A 16,259-nucleotide genomic window follows, 5' to 3' on the forward strand; every position below is an offset into this window, starting at 1 on the left:
CACAAGGGAGTGTTCGTAATCTGCACTCAACTGACCAGAGGGGTCACATGGCGGCATTGTGCGTTTATCGCCTTGCCACCTCACATCTCGGCAGGTATACTAGCAGAGAATACAAAAGCTAGATACAGTGCATTCGGAAAGTATTCAGACCCCTTGACTTTTTCCACATTGTTACGTTACAGCCTTGTATATATAATGTATTATTGGTTTGTCCCCCCCCCCCCCCCAGCTACACACAATACCCTATAATGACAAAGCAAAAACTGGTTGACATTTTTGCAAATGTATTAAAAATAAAGTTAGTCAGAATACTTATGTAAATGTGCTAAGTATCCGGGCTGGGCCACTCAAGGACATTCAGAGACTTGACGTGAAGCCACTCCTGCGTTGTCTTGGCTGTGTGCTCAGGGTTGCCATGTTGGAAGTTGAACCTTCTCCCCAGTCTGAGGTCCGGAGCGCTCTGGGGCAGGTTATCAATGATCTCTCTGTACTTTGCTTTGTTCATCTTTCCCCCGATCCTGACTGGTCTCCCAGTCCCTGAAGAACATCCCCACAGCATGATCCTGCCACCATCATGCTTCACCATAGGTGTGGTGCCAGGTTTCCTCCAGACATGACACTTGACATTCAGGCCAAAGAGTTCAAGCTTGGTTTCATCAGACCAGAGAATCTTATTTCTCATAGTCTGGGAGTCCTTTAGGTGCCTTTTGGAAAACTCCAAGTGGGCTATCATGTGCCTTTTACTGAAGAGTGGCTTCCTTCTGGCCACTACCATAAAGGCCTGATTGGTGGAGTGCTGCAGAGATGGGAGAAACTTCCAGAAGGACAACGAATCTCCACAGAGGAACTCTGGAGCTCTGTCAGAGTGACCATTGGGCAGCCAGCTCTAGGAAGAGTCTTGGTGGTTCCAAACTTCCACTTAAGAATGGAGGCCACTGTTTTTGGGGACCGTCAATACTAAAGAAATGTTTTTGTAAATTTCCCCAGATCTGTGCTGCAACACAGTCCGGTCTTGGAGGACTACGGACAATTCCTTCGATCTTTTGGCTTGGTTTTTGCTCTGACATGCACGGTCAACTGTGGGACCTTATATAGACAGGTGTGCCTTTCTAAATCATGTCCAATCAATTGAATTTACCAGAGGTGAACTCCAATGAAGTTGTAGAAACCAAGGATGATCAATGGAAACAGGATGCACCTGAGCTCAATTTCGAGTCTCATTGCAAAGGATCTGAATACTTATATAAATAAGGTTTATTTAATACATTTCCAAAAATTGTGTAGATTGATGAGTATTTTTTTAAACCCATTTTAGAATAAGGCTGTAACGTAACAAAATGTGGAAAAAGTCAAGGTCTGAATACTTTCCGAATGCACTGTAAGTGGGCAATGTTTTTTTTTTCATGGCAATGTTAATTTTCTAACGTCCTTTTTTTGGGAACGCAGAGGTTTAAAAAGGTTCCCCACAGTTTTCATCTCAAATCCACCCGTTCTGCAGAGCGATTAGAAAAATGTCTCCCAATCCGCTATGGAAATGCCAAATAGACCACAGAATTTTGCTAGATATTAGCACCGAACGAATATCTCCCTAGATCCCATAACAAAGGCTCAATGACATGGTGCAACTTGGGAAATCTCACCTTTGGGGGAAAAAAATCTAAATATCTCTAACTAAAGCCATACAAAGTTGATTTACTTGTTTAAAAAGTGAGGCGAGTGAGCAATTTATTATTTTTTTTAACCCCAACCTTGCAAGGTTTTGTACTGACTTTACCAAGACATTTTAGAATGGCAGTCACAGGGACCACAGTTTGAGTCCTGGTCAGGGTCATTAGCACCTTTGAAAGCCTGTCCCAGCTGACTTTTAGGCACAGTTCATTAAATCAGAGGCATATATCTGCCATTTTTTATAATTGATTGTAGTCTACATATAGTAGTATATATATTCTATTTAGCTTGAATTCTACGTTTAACCTTCTCACGTGTGAGTTTCAAATATGTAACAGTCCACCCAGCAAGAGTTGTTTTTTTTATGCGTGCAATATGCTCCAAAACTGTATTATTACACAATAGGACAGTTAACCAGCGTTGCCCTCAAACCAAGGAACGCTACTTGCTAATTATCTACACTGAACAAAAACGCAACATGTAAAATGTTGATCCCATGTTTCATGAGCTGAATAAAAGATCCCAAAAATGTTCCATTGGCACAAAAGGTTCTCAAATTTTGTGCACAAATCACATTTTGTTAGTCACATACACGTGTTTAGCAGATGTTATTGTGAGTGTAGCAAAATGCTTGTGCTTCAAGTTCCGACAGTGCAGCAATATCTAACAATTTCACATATACCCAATAAAACACAAATCTAAGTAAAGAATGGAAATAATAATATAGACAAGCAATGGAAGAGCGGCATAGACTAAGATACAGTAGAATAGTATATACACATGAGCTGAGTAATGAAAGACATGTAAATATTATTAAAGTGGCCAATGATTTCAAGTCTGTATATAGGCAGCAGCCTCTCCTGCTAGTGATGGCTATTTAACAGTGATGGCCTTGAGATAGCAGTTTCAGTCTTTGTCCCAGCTTTGATGCACCTGTACCAGGTCTTCAAATCACATTTTATTGGTCACATACACATGGTTAGCAGAGGTTATTGCGAGTGTAGCGAAATGCTTATTCTTCTAGATCCAACAGCGGAGCAGTATCTAACAATTCCACAAAACCTAATACACACAATCTAGTAAAGGAATGGGATAAGAATATATAAATATGGATGAGCAGTGACAGAGCGGCAAATATGCAATAGATAGTGTAGGTTACAGTATATACATGAGAAGTAATGCGAGACATGTAAACATTAAAGTGGCATTATTAAAGTAACTAGTGTTCCATTTATTAAAGTGGTCAATGATATCAAGTTTGTAGGTAGGCAGCCGCCTCTGTGCTAGTGATGGCTGTTGATCAAATCTGATGGCCTTGAGATAGAAAAACAGCTTCTGTCTCTCGGTCCCAGCTTTGATGCACCTCTACTGACCTCGCCTTCTGGATGATAGCGGGGTGAACAGGCAGTGGCTCGGGTGGTTGTTGTCCTTGATTATCTTTTTGGCCTTCCTGTGACATCGGGCGGTGTAGGAGGGCAGGTAGTTTGCCCCCGGTGATGCGTTGTGCAGACCTCACTACCCTCTGGAGAGCCTTACGGTTGTGGGTGGAGCAGTTGCCGTACCAGGCGGTGATATAGCCCGACAGGATGCGCTTGATTGTACACCTGTAAAAGTTAGTGAGGGTTTTCAGTGACAAGCCACATTTTTTCAGCCTTCTGAGGTTGAAGAGGCGCTGTTGTGCCTTCACCACACTGTCTGTGTGGGTGGAACATTTCAGTTTGTCGGTGATATGTACACCGAGGAACTTAAATTATAAAATTATAATAAAATAAAAACTTTCCACCTTCTCCACTTCTGTCCCATCGATGTGGATAGGGGGGTGCTCCCTATGCAGTTTCCTGAAGTCCACGATCATCTCTGATTTTCTGACATTGAGTGAGAGGTTATTTTCCTGACATCACACTCGAGGGCCCTCACCTCCTCCCTATAGGCTGTCTTGTCGTTGTTGGTAATAAAGCCTACCACTGTTGTGTGTCTGCAAACTTTATGATTGAGTTGGAGGCGTGCATGGCCATGCAGTCGTGGGTGAACAAGGAGTAGAGGGGGCTGACAACGCACCCTTGTGGGGCCCCAGTGCTGAGGATCAGCGGAGTGGAGATGTTTCCTACCTTCACCACCTGGGGGCGGCCCGTCAGGAAATCCAGGGTCAAGACCCAGGGTCTCAAGCTTAATGATGAGTTGAGGGTACAATGGTGTTGAATGCTGAGCTGTAGTCAATGAACAGCCTTCTTACATAGGGCAGTGTGCAGTGTGATGGCGATTGCATCGTCTGTGGACCTATTGGGGCGGTAAGCAAATTGAAGTGGGTCTAGGATGACCGGTAAGGTGAAGGTGATATGATCCTTGACTCGTCTCAAAGCACTTCATGATGACAGAGGTGAGTGCTACGAGGCGATAGTCATTTAGTTCCGTTACCTTTGCATTCTTGGGTACAGGAACAATGGCGGCCATCTTGAAGCATTTCTGGGACAGCAGACTGGGATAGGGAGAGATTGAATATGTCCGTAAAAACACCAGCCAGCTGGTCTGCACATGTTCTGAGGATGCAGCTAGGGATGCCATCTGGGCTGGCAGCCTTGCGAGGGTTAACACATTTAAATGTCTTACTCACGTTGGCCACAGAGAAGGAGAGCCCACAGTCCTTGGTACAAGCTGCGTCGGTGGCAATGTTATCCTCAAAGCGGGCAAAGAACGTGTTAACCTCTTACATCTAGACGTTCCGCTAGCGGAACGAACACCTGCTCCAATATCCAATGATAGGCATCGTGAATTACAAATTCCTCAAAAATACAAAAACTTCCATTTTTCAAACATATGACTATTTCACAGCATTTTAAAGACAAGACTCTCCTTTATCTAACCACACTGTCCGATTTCAAAAAGGCTTTACAACGAAAGCAAAACATTAGATTATGTCAGCAGAGTACCCAGCCAGAAATAATCAGACACCCATTTTTCAAGCTAGCATATAATGTCACAAAAACCCAGAAGACAGCTAAATGCAGCACTAACCTTTGATGATCTTCATCAGATGACACACCTAGGACATTATGTTATACAATACATGCATGTTTTGTTCAATCAAGTTCATATTTATATAAAAAAAACTGCTTTTTACATTAGCATGTGACGTTCAGAACTAGCATACCCCCCGCAAACTTCCGGCGAATTCACTAACAATTTACTAAATTACTCACGATAAACGTTCACAAAAAGCATAAATTATTTTAAGAATTATAGATACAGAACTCCTCTATGCACTCGATATGTCCGATTTTAAAATAGCTTTTTGGTGAAAGCACATTTTGCAATATTCTAAGTACATAGCCCAGCCATCACGGGCTAGCTATTTAGACACCCGGCAAGTTTAGCACTCACCAATATCAGATTTACTATTATAAAAGTTTGATTACCTTTTGTTGTCTTTGTCAGAATGCACTCCCAGGACTGCTACTTCAATAACAAATGTTGGTTTGGTCCAAAATAATCCATCGTTATATCCGAATAGCGGCGTTTTGTTTGTGCGTCCCAGACACTATCCGAAATGGTAAATCAGGGTCGCGTGCATGGCGCAATTCGTGACAAAAGATTTCTAAATATTCCATTACCGTACTTCGAAGCATGTCAACCGCTGTTTAAAATCAATTTTTATGCAATTTATCTCGTAAAAAAGCGATAATATTCCGACCGGGAATCTCCTTTTCGGCAAACAGAGGAAAAATCACAAAGACGGGGGCGGCCAGGTCACGCGCCTAAGCCCACAGTCCCTTGATCGGCCACTTGAGAAAGGCGATAATGTGTTTCAGCCTGGGGCTGGGATGACGACATTCAGGTTTTTCCCGGGCTCTGAGCGCCCATGGAAGACGTAGGAAATGTCACGTTAGAGCAGAGATCCTTTGTAAAAGATAGAGATGGCAAAGAAGTTCAAGAAATGGTCAGACAGGCCACTTCCTGTAAAGGAATCTCTCAGGTTTTGACCTGCCATTTGAGTTCTGTTATACTCACAGACACCATTCAAACAGTTTTAGAAACTTTGGAGTGTTTTCTATCCAAAGCCAATAATTATATGCATATTCTAGTTACTGGGGAGGAGTAGTAACCAGATTAAATCGGGTACGTTTTTTATCCAGCCGTGAAAATACTGCCCCCTAGCCATAACATGTTAAGCTTATCCGGAAGCAAGAAGTCAGTGTCCAGCGACACGACTGCTTTTCCTTTTGTAGTCAGTGATCGTCTGTAGAGCCTGCCACATACGTCGTGTCTGAGTCATTGAATTGCAAATCCAATGTCTCTATACTGACGTTTTGCCTGTTTGATTGCCTTGGAGGGAATGACTACTCTGTATTCTTCCATATTCCCAGGTCACCATACCATTTTTAAATGCAGTGGTTCGCAAATGCTGCCATCTATCCACGGTTTCTGGTTAGGGTAGGTTTTAATAGTCACAGTGGGTATAACATCTCCTATACACTTCCTGGTGAACTCCGTTACCGTTTTAGTGAATATTATTCTTCGGAAGCTACCAGGAACATATCCCAGTCCGAGTAATCAAAACAATCTTGAAGCTTGGATTCCGATTGGTCAGACCAGCATTGAATAGTCCTTAGCATGTATACTTCCTGTTTGAGTTTCTGCCTATTGGAAGGGAGGAGCAAAATAGAGTCATGGTCAGAAAGGAGGGTGGGCGAGGGCCTTGTATGCAGCCCAGAAGTTGGAGTAACAGAGGTCTAGTGTTTTAGCAGTGCGAGTGCTACTGTCAATATGCTGATAGAATTTAAGCAGCCTTTTCCTCAAATTTCCTTTGTTAAAATCCCCAGCTACAATAAATGCAGCCTCAGGATATATGGTTTCCAGTTTGCATTAAGTCCAGTGAAGTTCCTTTAGTTCCTGTATGTTATCACAATTACACCATGAGTCGTTAAATCATGAAACATACACCCCTGCCCTTCTTCACCGGAGAGATGTTTATTCCTGTCGGCGCGATGAACTGAGAATACAGATAGCTGAAGCAGTGGGTCTCCTAAGTCGGACTAGAAGACCGCTTTGAGTACCCCTTATCCGCCGGCGTTGTTTTGGGTCGGCCTCTGGAATCAGTTCAATATCCCTGGGTGGTGCAAAGAAAGGATCCGCTTCGGGAAAGTCTTCCTAGTCATAATGCTGGTAGTAATGGTGAGTTACCGCCGCTCTGATATCCAACAGTTCTTCCCGGCTGTATGTAATAACACATACAGTGGTTCCTCCTTTAAAAGTTGCATCATACTGTGGCACACCTTGCGGGCTGCCGCAGCATTCTATGGCACGTCATTTAATTATTTGTCAGCCATTTTTTCTGTTAATACAAGTCAGTGCTAGTCTGACCACCATAGGGCATATTTGAGAAGCATTTGATAGTCCTCTATATTGTTATTACCAGAGACAGGGAGGTTAGGCGGGAGACCGGGTTTCAATTCCCCGACGGGGAAGAAGGAATAGGCTGTCCTTGTAAATAAGAATTTGTTCTTAACTGATTCCATATGTGTTATTTCATAGTTGTGATGTCTTCACTATTATTATACAATGTAGAAAAGAGTAAAAATATAGAAAATCCTGGAATGAGTATGTGTCCAAACATTTGACTGGTACTTGATTAATTAATTTGATTAATATTATGGTCTTTCTATTCCTTGAAAAACTCTCTGGCTAAATTCAGACTGTTTCGCTCTCGGAGTGCACACTGGACGTTCGGCCGAGGAGTAGGGTTGATTTGAGCTTTCTGGCCTTACAATGGCAGTCAAGCACCCAAGCTAACGTTGGCTAGCTACTTCCAGACACAAATGAGACCACTGACCATTTTACTCGCTCTAGCAGAGCTGGTTAGGCAGTTGTGTTAACCAGAGCGTTGGTGACCAACTGTGCTGTTGGAAACAATTTAAATTACGCTTTTTTGCCGACATTTACTGACACCGGCCATATTCAACGGGTGTTGAGCGCTCGTAAATGAATTATTCTGCGCTCTGGTACACTTAGACGAGAGTGCTCTGAAATCTGAGAAGATAGCCAGAGCGAAATTACAAAAGCACTGAATGTCCATTGAGAACGCACAACGACTATACCATTTAGCTAAGCTAAGAATGACGGGAATAGTCAAGTCAATAAACATTGGGTAATTAGATAGCCTAGAGTTAATATACTGTCAAGTTTGATGTATAAGTACTAATGTTAGGTAGATGGCATATTGCAGCAGTATGTACCGGTATGTTAGCTATGTGGTTCGTAAGGACAGTGTAGCTAACAAATTGTCAGCCACCATAACGTGTAAAGGTAACTTATTTCAAAAGTCATTACTTTGTAACATTGAGAAGCAAGCTACCGTGAGGAGGCGCTCTATCGACTGCGGCTTGAGCATGCTTTTGGTGCACAGTCAATAGCGCACTGGACTTCGGACAAGAAGGTTTAGGGTTCGAAACCTGCTCTCTGCTTGTTTAATTTGAAGTCATGCACAATTATCAGTTTATTATTTGGTTTATATTGCCCATTCATTGTCAGTAAGAGACACAGTAGTACATTGGGACCCAAAAGCACAAATCAGTGCTCTAACTCCCACTTGGTCGTTAGGGCAAATCTGGTCTGTGATAGGACAGGGGTTTTTCACACCTAGCTCAGCTATTAGACTATTCTTTAGTAAAGGTTGAATAATCTATTGTTCAGCTATTAGCCCCCCTCCCCAACTTGCAACAAATTGATGTATTTTTGTAGAGACTAAAACTTTATTTTCAAACAAAAATAATTGTGCTGAAAGCAAAAACTAGGCTTCAAAATAAAAAATAAAAATGTGCAATCAAATATTTTGAAATAGAGCAGAAAACTGTATGCATTTTATTCCACAGAAATATTGAGATTTTTTTTTTTTTTTTAAACAAACCTCCAATTTAATTTCGCTATCACCCACCCTCCATTTTGGCCATTTTTTGAGTGTCAGTTTGGCTACAAACAATACTGTTCAGCCTTTCTTTCCGACACAAAGGAAGTCATAGCAGACACCTACGAAGGACTGTGTGATGATGGCATCTCAGGTAAGCAGCACTGGGCGTTCTTCCATCCAATTTCTACATTGCTAGTAGTTAGCGCCTAGATTTGGCATGGGTCCCCAGATCGTCAAAAAGTTCTACAGCTGCACCATCGAGAGCATGGTTGCATCACCGCCTGGTATGGAAACTGCTCGTCATGTGGCCGTAAGGCGCTTTAGGACCTAGTATTTAGCTCCTACGATTCAGTGTCGGTTCATAACATTCTACTATAACTAACATTCTACTATAACTAACATTCTACTATAACTAACATACCATACATACCATACAGTAGAATGATAAATCATGCAATTATTATTCTCAAGCAAACCAAAAACATTTAGCTACGAATGCCTGTGCTCGCCATTTTCAGTTGAATTCATCTAACCTTCTTTCATGGCAACTCATAAGCAGGCCATGTCCTATTTGTTTCATAGTCAATATATAATCACCTTCCATGACAGTGTAACGGTTAGCTTTTTTTTACAGAAGGATGAAAGAATACAATATGTCTGTCAGGGAATGCTATTCTGATATGTCAGATGAAGAGTTAGACCAGAAAGTCTGGGCCATTAAGGCAAGGTTGCCCCATGTGGGCTTAAGAAAGGTCAAAGGAAGTCTCCAAGCAATGGGCCATCGTGTACAATGAGAAGAGTTAGGAGTCTTTGCAGCATGTAGATGACTCAGGTATTAGATTTTATCGCTGGCAATAGTGTCCATAACCAGAGGTAATTAAATTGTTCTGTGTTCTTTTTCTCTCTTCCTCTCTGCCTGTCTTGTTGTACATGGAACCTGTCTTAATTATTATTAAAACCCTTAAGATGTCAGCTGCTAATTTAAAGATTTACACCACAAACACTCAGCCATTTTCACTGGACTATCAAGCACCTGTCGCTGCCAAATGTATCGTCACTAATACAGATTTGTTTCTTTTGAGCATTCCAGATTCAGCAGGTGGAGGACCTGCTTTATCAGGAGGATAATCTGGAATCACTGGCAATGGGGTCATTGTTCCTGACATCCCATGCCCCGTCTACTGAGAATCTTGCTGTGCTGCAACGTCAAATGAACCCTACCACTGACTCCTCATCTTTTGGTCAGGACATACACATGCTCTTCGATTAGTTATGAGTCTAGTTATGAGTCTCCAGCCTTTTTAGGTGCAGTCCTTCCACACTATGTAGGATATTGTTTTAGCACCAGTGCCACTGTTGATAATGGCAAACATTTGTATTTTTTGGAGGAGGGTGAAAGGATAGATAGCAGGCCCAGCTGTACATTTACTTCCCCTGTAATATTTTGTCAGCCATCTTTGCTGAAGAACGTCACCAGGGACGGGTGGCTCACGTCAAATTCGTCATTGGAACCACTCAATATGATTGGTCATATAAAAACCTTGGGACCTAAGGTCTGGAGCAATGAAGCCATGACGCTGGGTATTTATTTTACCTTTATTTAACTAGGCAAGTCAGTTAAGAACAAATTCTTATTTTCAATGACGGCCTAGGAACAGTGGGTTAACTGCCTTGTTCAGGGGCAGAACGACAGATTTTTACCTTGTCAGCTCAGGGATTCGATTTTGCAACCTTTCGGTTACTAGCCCAACGCTCTAACCACTCGGCTACCTGCCGCCCCACCTCTAAGTCCCGCAGTGTAAGCTCGCAACTTTTAAAGGAGGAACCACTGTACAAATTTCTGGGCTAACAATGTAAGAAATACATAAAAAACTAAATACTGCAACGTTTCCTAAGAACTAGAAATGAGGCAGCCCTCTATCGGCGCCATCTACACATTCTTCACATCCCAGTTAGTGAGCATTTCTCCTTTGCCACGATAATCCAATCACCTGACAGGTGCGGCATATCAAGAAGCTGATTAAACAGCATGATCATTACAGAGGTGCACTTTGTGCTGGGGGCCCTAAAAAGGCCACTCTTAATTGTGCAGTTGTCACAACACAATGCCACAGATATCTCAAGTTGAAGGAGCGTGCAATTGGCATGCTGACTGTATGAATGTTCACCAGAGCTGTTGCCAGAACATTTTATGTTCATAAGCAGCCACCAGTCATTTTAGAGAATTTGGCAGTACGTCCAACCGGCCTCAGAACCAGAGAACCCGTGTAACCACGCCAGCCCAGGACCTTCGCACCTGGATTCTTCACCTGCGGGATCATCTGAGACCAGCCACCGGTGCAGCTGATGAAACGGAGGAGTATTTGTCTGTAATAAAGCCCTTCTGTGGGGAAAGAAAAATCATTCTGACTGGCTGGGCATGGCTCCCCATGACTGCGCCCCTGCCCAGTCATGTGAAATCCATGGATTAGGGCCTAATGAATTTTAATTGACTGATTTTCTTATATGAAAATTGTTGAAATAGTTGCATGTTGCGTTTATATTTTTGTTTCGTATAGTAATTGCTAGTATCCAATTCATATTATGGTTTCTGTCAGCCGACAGGTAGCCAAATATGACCGTTTGTGTTAGCTCACCCATTCCTCAGTTAGCACTAGGACTAACGTAGCCTACAGTTTCCGATTTGGATGAGAATGGCATTATACTGGTGCTACTTCGGGGAAAGTCTTAACATCTGCATCCAAAAATAAACTGCGTACAACTGACTGTTGCGTCGATCATAAATAGACATTCTAATCAGACCAGTTTGAGCATACGCTGTAGGGACCACTGTAAAATCATCACACCTGTGTACTCGTACATGTCTACAACTGCCATGTGAGGAATCGTAAATGACTCGTTCCAGATAATTTCATCTTGTTCTTGATACCATGTCTTGTTTTGTGTTTTGGCAGATTTCATGTCAATGCTAATATGGCTAAAATTCACTAGTTAGTTAACCAACAACTAACAATGTATTTGAGAGACAAGTGCTCATTGTATAAAATGTATATGTTCTTAATAAACATTGTTGACATGTAAAATATAAACAGTCTGTTTTGCCCCATAGTTGCGCACGCATCTGTTTTGTTGGTGAAGTGGCACAGTGGTCTAAGACACTGCATCTCAGTGCAAGAGGCGTCACTGCAGTACCTGGTTCGAATCCAGGCTGCATCACATCCGGCCGTGATTGGGAGTAGGGCGGCGCACAATTGGCCCAGCGTCGTCCGGTTTTGGCCGGGGTAGGCCGCCATTGTAAATAAGAATTTGTTCTTAACTGACTTGCCTAGTTAAATAAAAATATTTTTAGACAGATTAAGCAAGCACACACATTTTCTTCAGGAAATGTACTTTTCCTAGTTTAGTCATATGGAGTTGCAATGTCCCACAAATTCAATACCCAAATCAACTTGAAATATCTACAAAACAAGTTTTGCAGCTACATAATCCAAAAGGATACAGAAATAAATTAAACTTACATTTGAGATTTACAAATGATTTGAGTCACATGATTCTATTCATCATGATTGAACCAAATTCCAACTACTACAATGAATCATTCATTTTGTCAAAAATAGTTTCATATGAATCATCGATTATGTATTTTTTATTAGAAATGTTGGGGAGAAATGTGAAGCGGGGATCCATTAAACAGTAAAATCAACTTTGTTGGGCCTAAGGAGAAGAGTTAAAGCAGAGTAACAGCAGGGGTTCTGACTTGTAACCCACCTAAATTAATTTAATGGTATTATTCCGCACTAGACAAACACACCTATGTCTCTAAATACTACCAAGATTTCACCCGCTAACCGCCCAAGAGAACCTGGTTGCGACACACCATTCGAAAAACGCAGTGAATGCACTAGTGATCAAAAGCCCCTCACCTGGGTTTGCGGCCCCTCTGTCTGGGAGGAGAGGGGGCGCTCTTGCATTCTGAAGGAGGATGGGGCAGGGCCTGCACCTTGGGTTTTCTCCCTCTCTTCACCTCTTTTGGTGCCTTCACCTTCCTGGGCTCCTTGAAACTGCGCAGTAGCAGCTCCTTCCCTTCTTTCTGCTCCCTCTTTTTATTTGGTTTCATGTCTCTCTCCAAGCCCTTGTGCTGCCAGGCACTGCCAGGCTCACCCCTCTTGTCTTTTTTCTTTTGTTTCTTCTTCGCCCACCGCCCGCCCCCTCCATCGTCCTCCTCGCTGTTGAGGGGTGATGCGGGGGCGCAGGGGCTGAGGCTGGCCGAGCTGGTGCCCGCCTCGCCCATCCTGGGGTGCTTGGAGTTGGCCATGCAGTGATTGGTCTGACCACCACCAAGGTCCCTGATCTGGTCCTTAGAGCCCAGGGTTCCCCTGGGAAATGGAGTTTGTGCATTTTGGGCAGTTGCATTAGAGGCTGCTGTAGCTGGAGTGTACTTTTGTAAGTGGGTGGTGGACATCTGGAAAAGAACAAGAGTGGTGCAATGAAGATACAGAAAGATAAAGGGATAGAGAAAAAAAAATGCAGGTCATGCCTCCATCTTGCAGTCATAATGAGAGTGAATGGTCGTCACAGGGCGTACTTCTGCAAATGTAAACAATGTCTGCAAGTGTTCAGAATCACATTACACAATGGCAACAAAACTTGGGCTTTGAGTGAAGTCTCAGTAAAATTCTCCACATATTCAGAGACCCTAATATAGTGACAAATCTTTCCGCGTCAAATTAGAGGATAAACCCAAAGCCTGCAAATCCTCCGATATGTAACAGCATGCTCAGAATTCCATTAAGGGTCTCCATGTCCTCGATCCCTTCCTCAAAATGCACAGCTGGGCTGTCATAATGCAGTTAATTATATGGAGAAACCAACTCAACAATAAAACTTCCCCATGACGCATTATGACTACTCCTTGAAATGCAAGCAGTCAAAGAGGGCATGTGCTGGTTTACCGATACAGCGAAGTTGTGCACAATACTAATAAGCCAATGCAGATGCATAGGACCCCAGAACCTACACCTGATGCAATAGGTCTAGACTTCTCCCAACAGTGACAACAAAATTATAGATTTCGGTGAGGATGCGTCATTTGAACGGGAAGTTTCCATCTGACATATTTTGTAATCAAGTGAGTGCAGTTTGGTTAAAAAAAAGACGCAGTTAGGTGGAGGATGAAAGTCTGTATGAAACCAATTTTATTAGCATGGCATTGCAAACTGGGCATAAATGAAGATTAGAATCTAGAAATATGAATTAAAGTCCCCGTACAGCTGTTTTGAAATCCATAAATAATTTCTGGGTAACAATAAAGAAAAAAAAGAAAAAAGATCCAAATGGTAAAATTACAAACATTTAAATAAAAAATAAAAGAATTAAAAAAAAAAATAAATAAATAAAATCGCCCACCCCCCCTAATTTCTCAAGCAAGCATTTTGCCAGGTCTGTCTGGGAGTGGCCTAAGACGCAGAGCGGGGGAGGGGACCGGCCAAATAGTTACAATGGAATAGTAATACCCAATCCACACTGTGGAGCATGTTGCATCAAATCAGTGCAAAATGAGAGATCTCTAAGCTGAAAACAAGTTGGCAGAGACATTTGAAAGTGTCTTATTGGTCTATTATATTATTCTTTCATGTGATCACTTGAGGAACAAGACTCCAACAATGCAAAACCTGCCGAAAAAAAAGGTCATGTAGCTGTTCCCATAGACTTTCAGTCATTGCGCTAACGGCAGTAAGCAATTGCACTTCAAACTGCATGCAGAGACATAAAAACGGTATCCATGAGTAAAGTATAAAAAAGGGCTGGGGGTTCTACTAAGCTAACATATGGAATTGTTTAAGAGTCATACCAAGGATCATTTAGCTTTTTGATTTAGAATTTTAGGACCTCTTTTTAGGTAAAAAAAAAAATATATATATATATATATATATATATATATATATATATATATATATTTTTGATGAAACATTGAATTTGTCCTTACTGCTATTAGCCCATAGAAATTATGTATCATAAGGAAGTCTCAGTCCTATATCTGAGCGATATGAAAGTTCAGGACCTTTTCTATATTTTTTACCCACATTAAATACATTTTTTTGGAACTAACTCCATATATACACTTTCATTAATTTTGATTTTTTTTACTGGTCCTGGGCTACCTTCAGACAAGTCTTGTGGGCATCCTAGAGGCGTCAGTAGACGCCGACTCTAGGGCGTTAACTGATGACATTTCACACCATCCCTTCAAAAGCGCATCTTGGCAGAAATATATATTTAAGCAAATATTCAATTTTTTTGAAACCATATTTTTTAAAAGGGGCCCGCTGCCAAAATCAATGTAGGGTAAACACTGAACCAGCAACTATTGTGAAATAATAGTGATCTAATTAATTTCACACTCAAAAACTATTTAGGGCATTTCAATAACATTATTTGGATATCTTGTCTTCGAAACATATTGGCATGCATTTCAAAATACTAAATAGACCAGTGTAGTTTCCAAACACATTTAAATACTCCATGCATTAGAACCCAGGTCTGTTTGGTCCTAGGGGTATTTGAAATTACGCATTTGGAAAATAGTATTTGAAAATAGTTTCACATAGAAGTAGTTGATTTGGCCACACAATTTGAAAATCTCAAAAAATAAGTATGCCCATTTAAAATACAAATACTTAAGGAAGCATTCTAGCAGATAGCGCAATGACGAAGTCTACGGGTAACGCTAGTAAGCATTGGCTCGCGAAACTACCTCTTCATTCAAACTGGACAGAGACATAAAAATGGCAGTTCGTCAGACTCTGGGGAAGTAGATAAATGGTCACATTGACAAAATTCCGAAGCAACCCTTTAAGTAAGCATGTATTTGAACTCTGGCATGTTTATGGTAACTTTGGCCCTACCCCCTAAATCGCATGTAATGAACATGATATTCTAAGAGCTGTCGGTTTATACCAAAATATGGTAGGGTTTATGAAAAATTGGCTGTGTGTGCTAAGCAGTGTGTCATTCACTCATATTTCTGAGCATGTGTCAAAGAACCTACTCAATGATCTGAAGTTGACAACAATTGGTATTCCCAAACTGGGGTAAGCGTACTAACGCAATGCCGTCAGGGTACTCCACATAAAAAAAAGTAGCCTCGTTTCACTGCCAAAAATAACATTAAACCATCTAGTGTTCAGTGAAATAACAATGTCAAAAACAGGTAGCCTAGTCAAATAATTAACATCCAATCACAATCAACCGTTACTCTCTCACGGGAATTCCGTATGTAGCCAAACGTAGCTGCTGCTCATTCCATTTGCTTGAAAATGGTCAAGAGTACAGGCCTTGGTGTAACGTTCATTTCTTCGACGATAAACGCAAATCCGACCATCACCCATGGTGAGACAAAAAAAAACACGACTCGTCAGTGAAGAGCACTTCTTGCCAGTCCTGTCTGGTCCAGCGACAGTGGGTTTGTGCCCATAGGCAACGTTGTTGCCTGTGATGTCTGGTGAGGACCTGCCTTACAACAGGCCTACAAGCCCTCAGTCCAGCCTCTCACAGCCTATTGCGGACAGTCTGAGCACTGATGGAGGGATTGTGCGTTCCTGGTGTAACTCGGGCAGTTGTTGTTGCCATCCTGTACCTGTCCCTCAGGTGTGATGTTCAGATGTACCGATCCTGTGCAGGTGTTGGTACA

At 41.9% G+C, this 16,259-nt stretch overlaps 1 protein-coding gene across 10 annotated transcripts in view; it reads right to left on the bottom strand.

The window, feature by feature from the left end:
* The window catches only part of LOC106582632 (chromodomain-helicase-DNA-binding protein 6), a 112,602-nt gene that overhangs the window by 77,968 nt on the left and 18,375 nt on the right, over window positions 1–16,259 (bottom strand). For all 10 annotated transcript variants that reach the window (XR_001323356.2, XM_014165874.2, XM_014165873.2 and 7 more), the window contains one exon: window positions 12,493–13,031. Coding sequence is in view for 9 of the 10 variants with exons in the window: in XM_014165874.2 (XP_014021349.1) it covers window positions 12,493–13,031 (539 nt within the window). In the remaining variant the exon portion in view is untranslated. The remainder of the gene's footprint in view (window positions 1–12,492; window positions 13,032–16,259) is intronic.

Source organism: Salmo salar, chromosome ssa22 (assembly GCF_905237065.1).
Source record: "Salmo salar chromosome ssa22, Ssal_v3.1, whole genome shotgun sequence".
In the NCBI taxonomy this organism is placed as follows: Eukaryota; Metazoa; Chordata; class Actinopteri; order Salmoniformes; family Salmonidae; genus Salmo; species Salmo salar.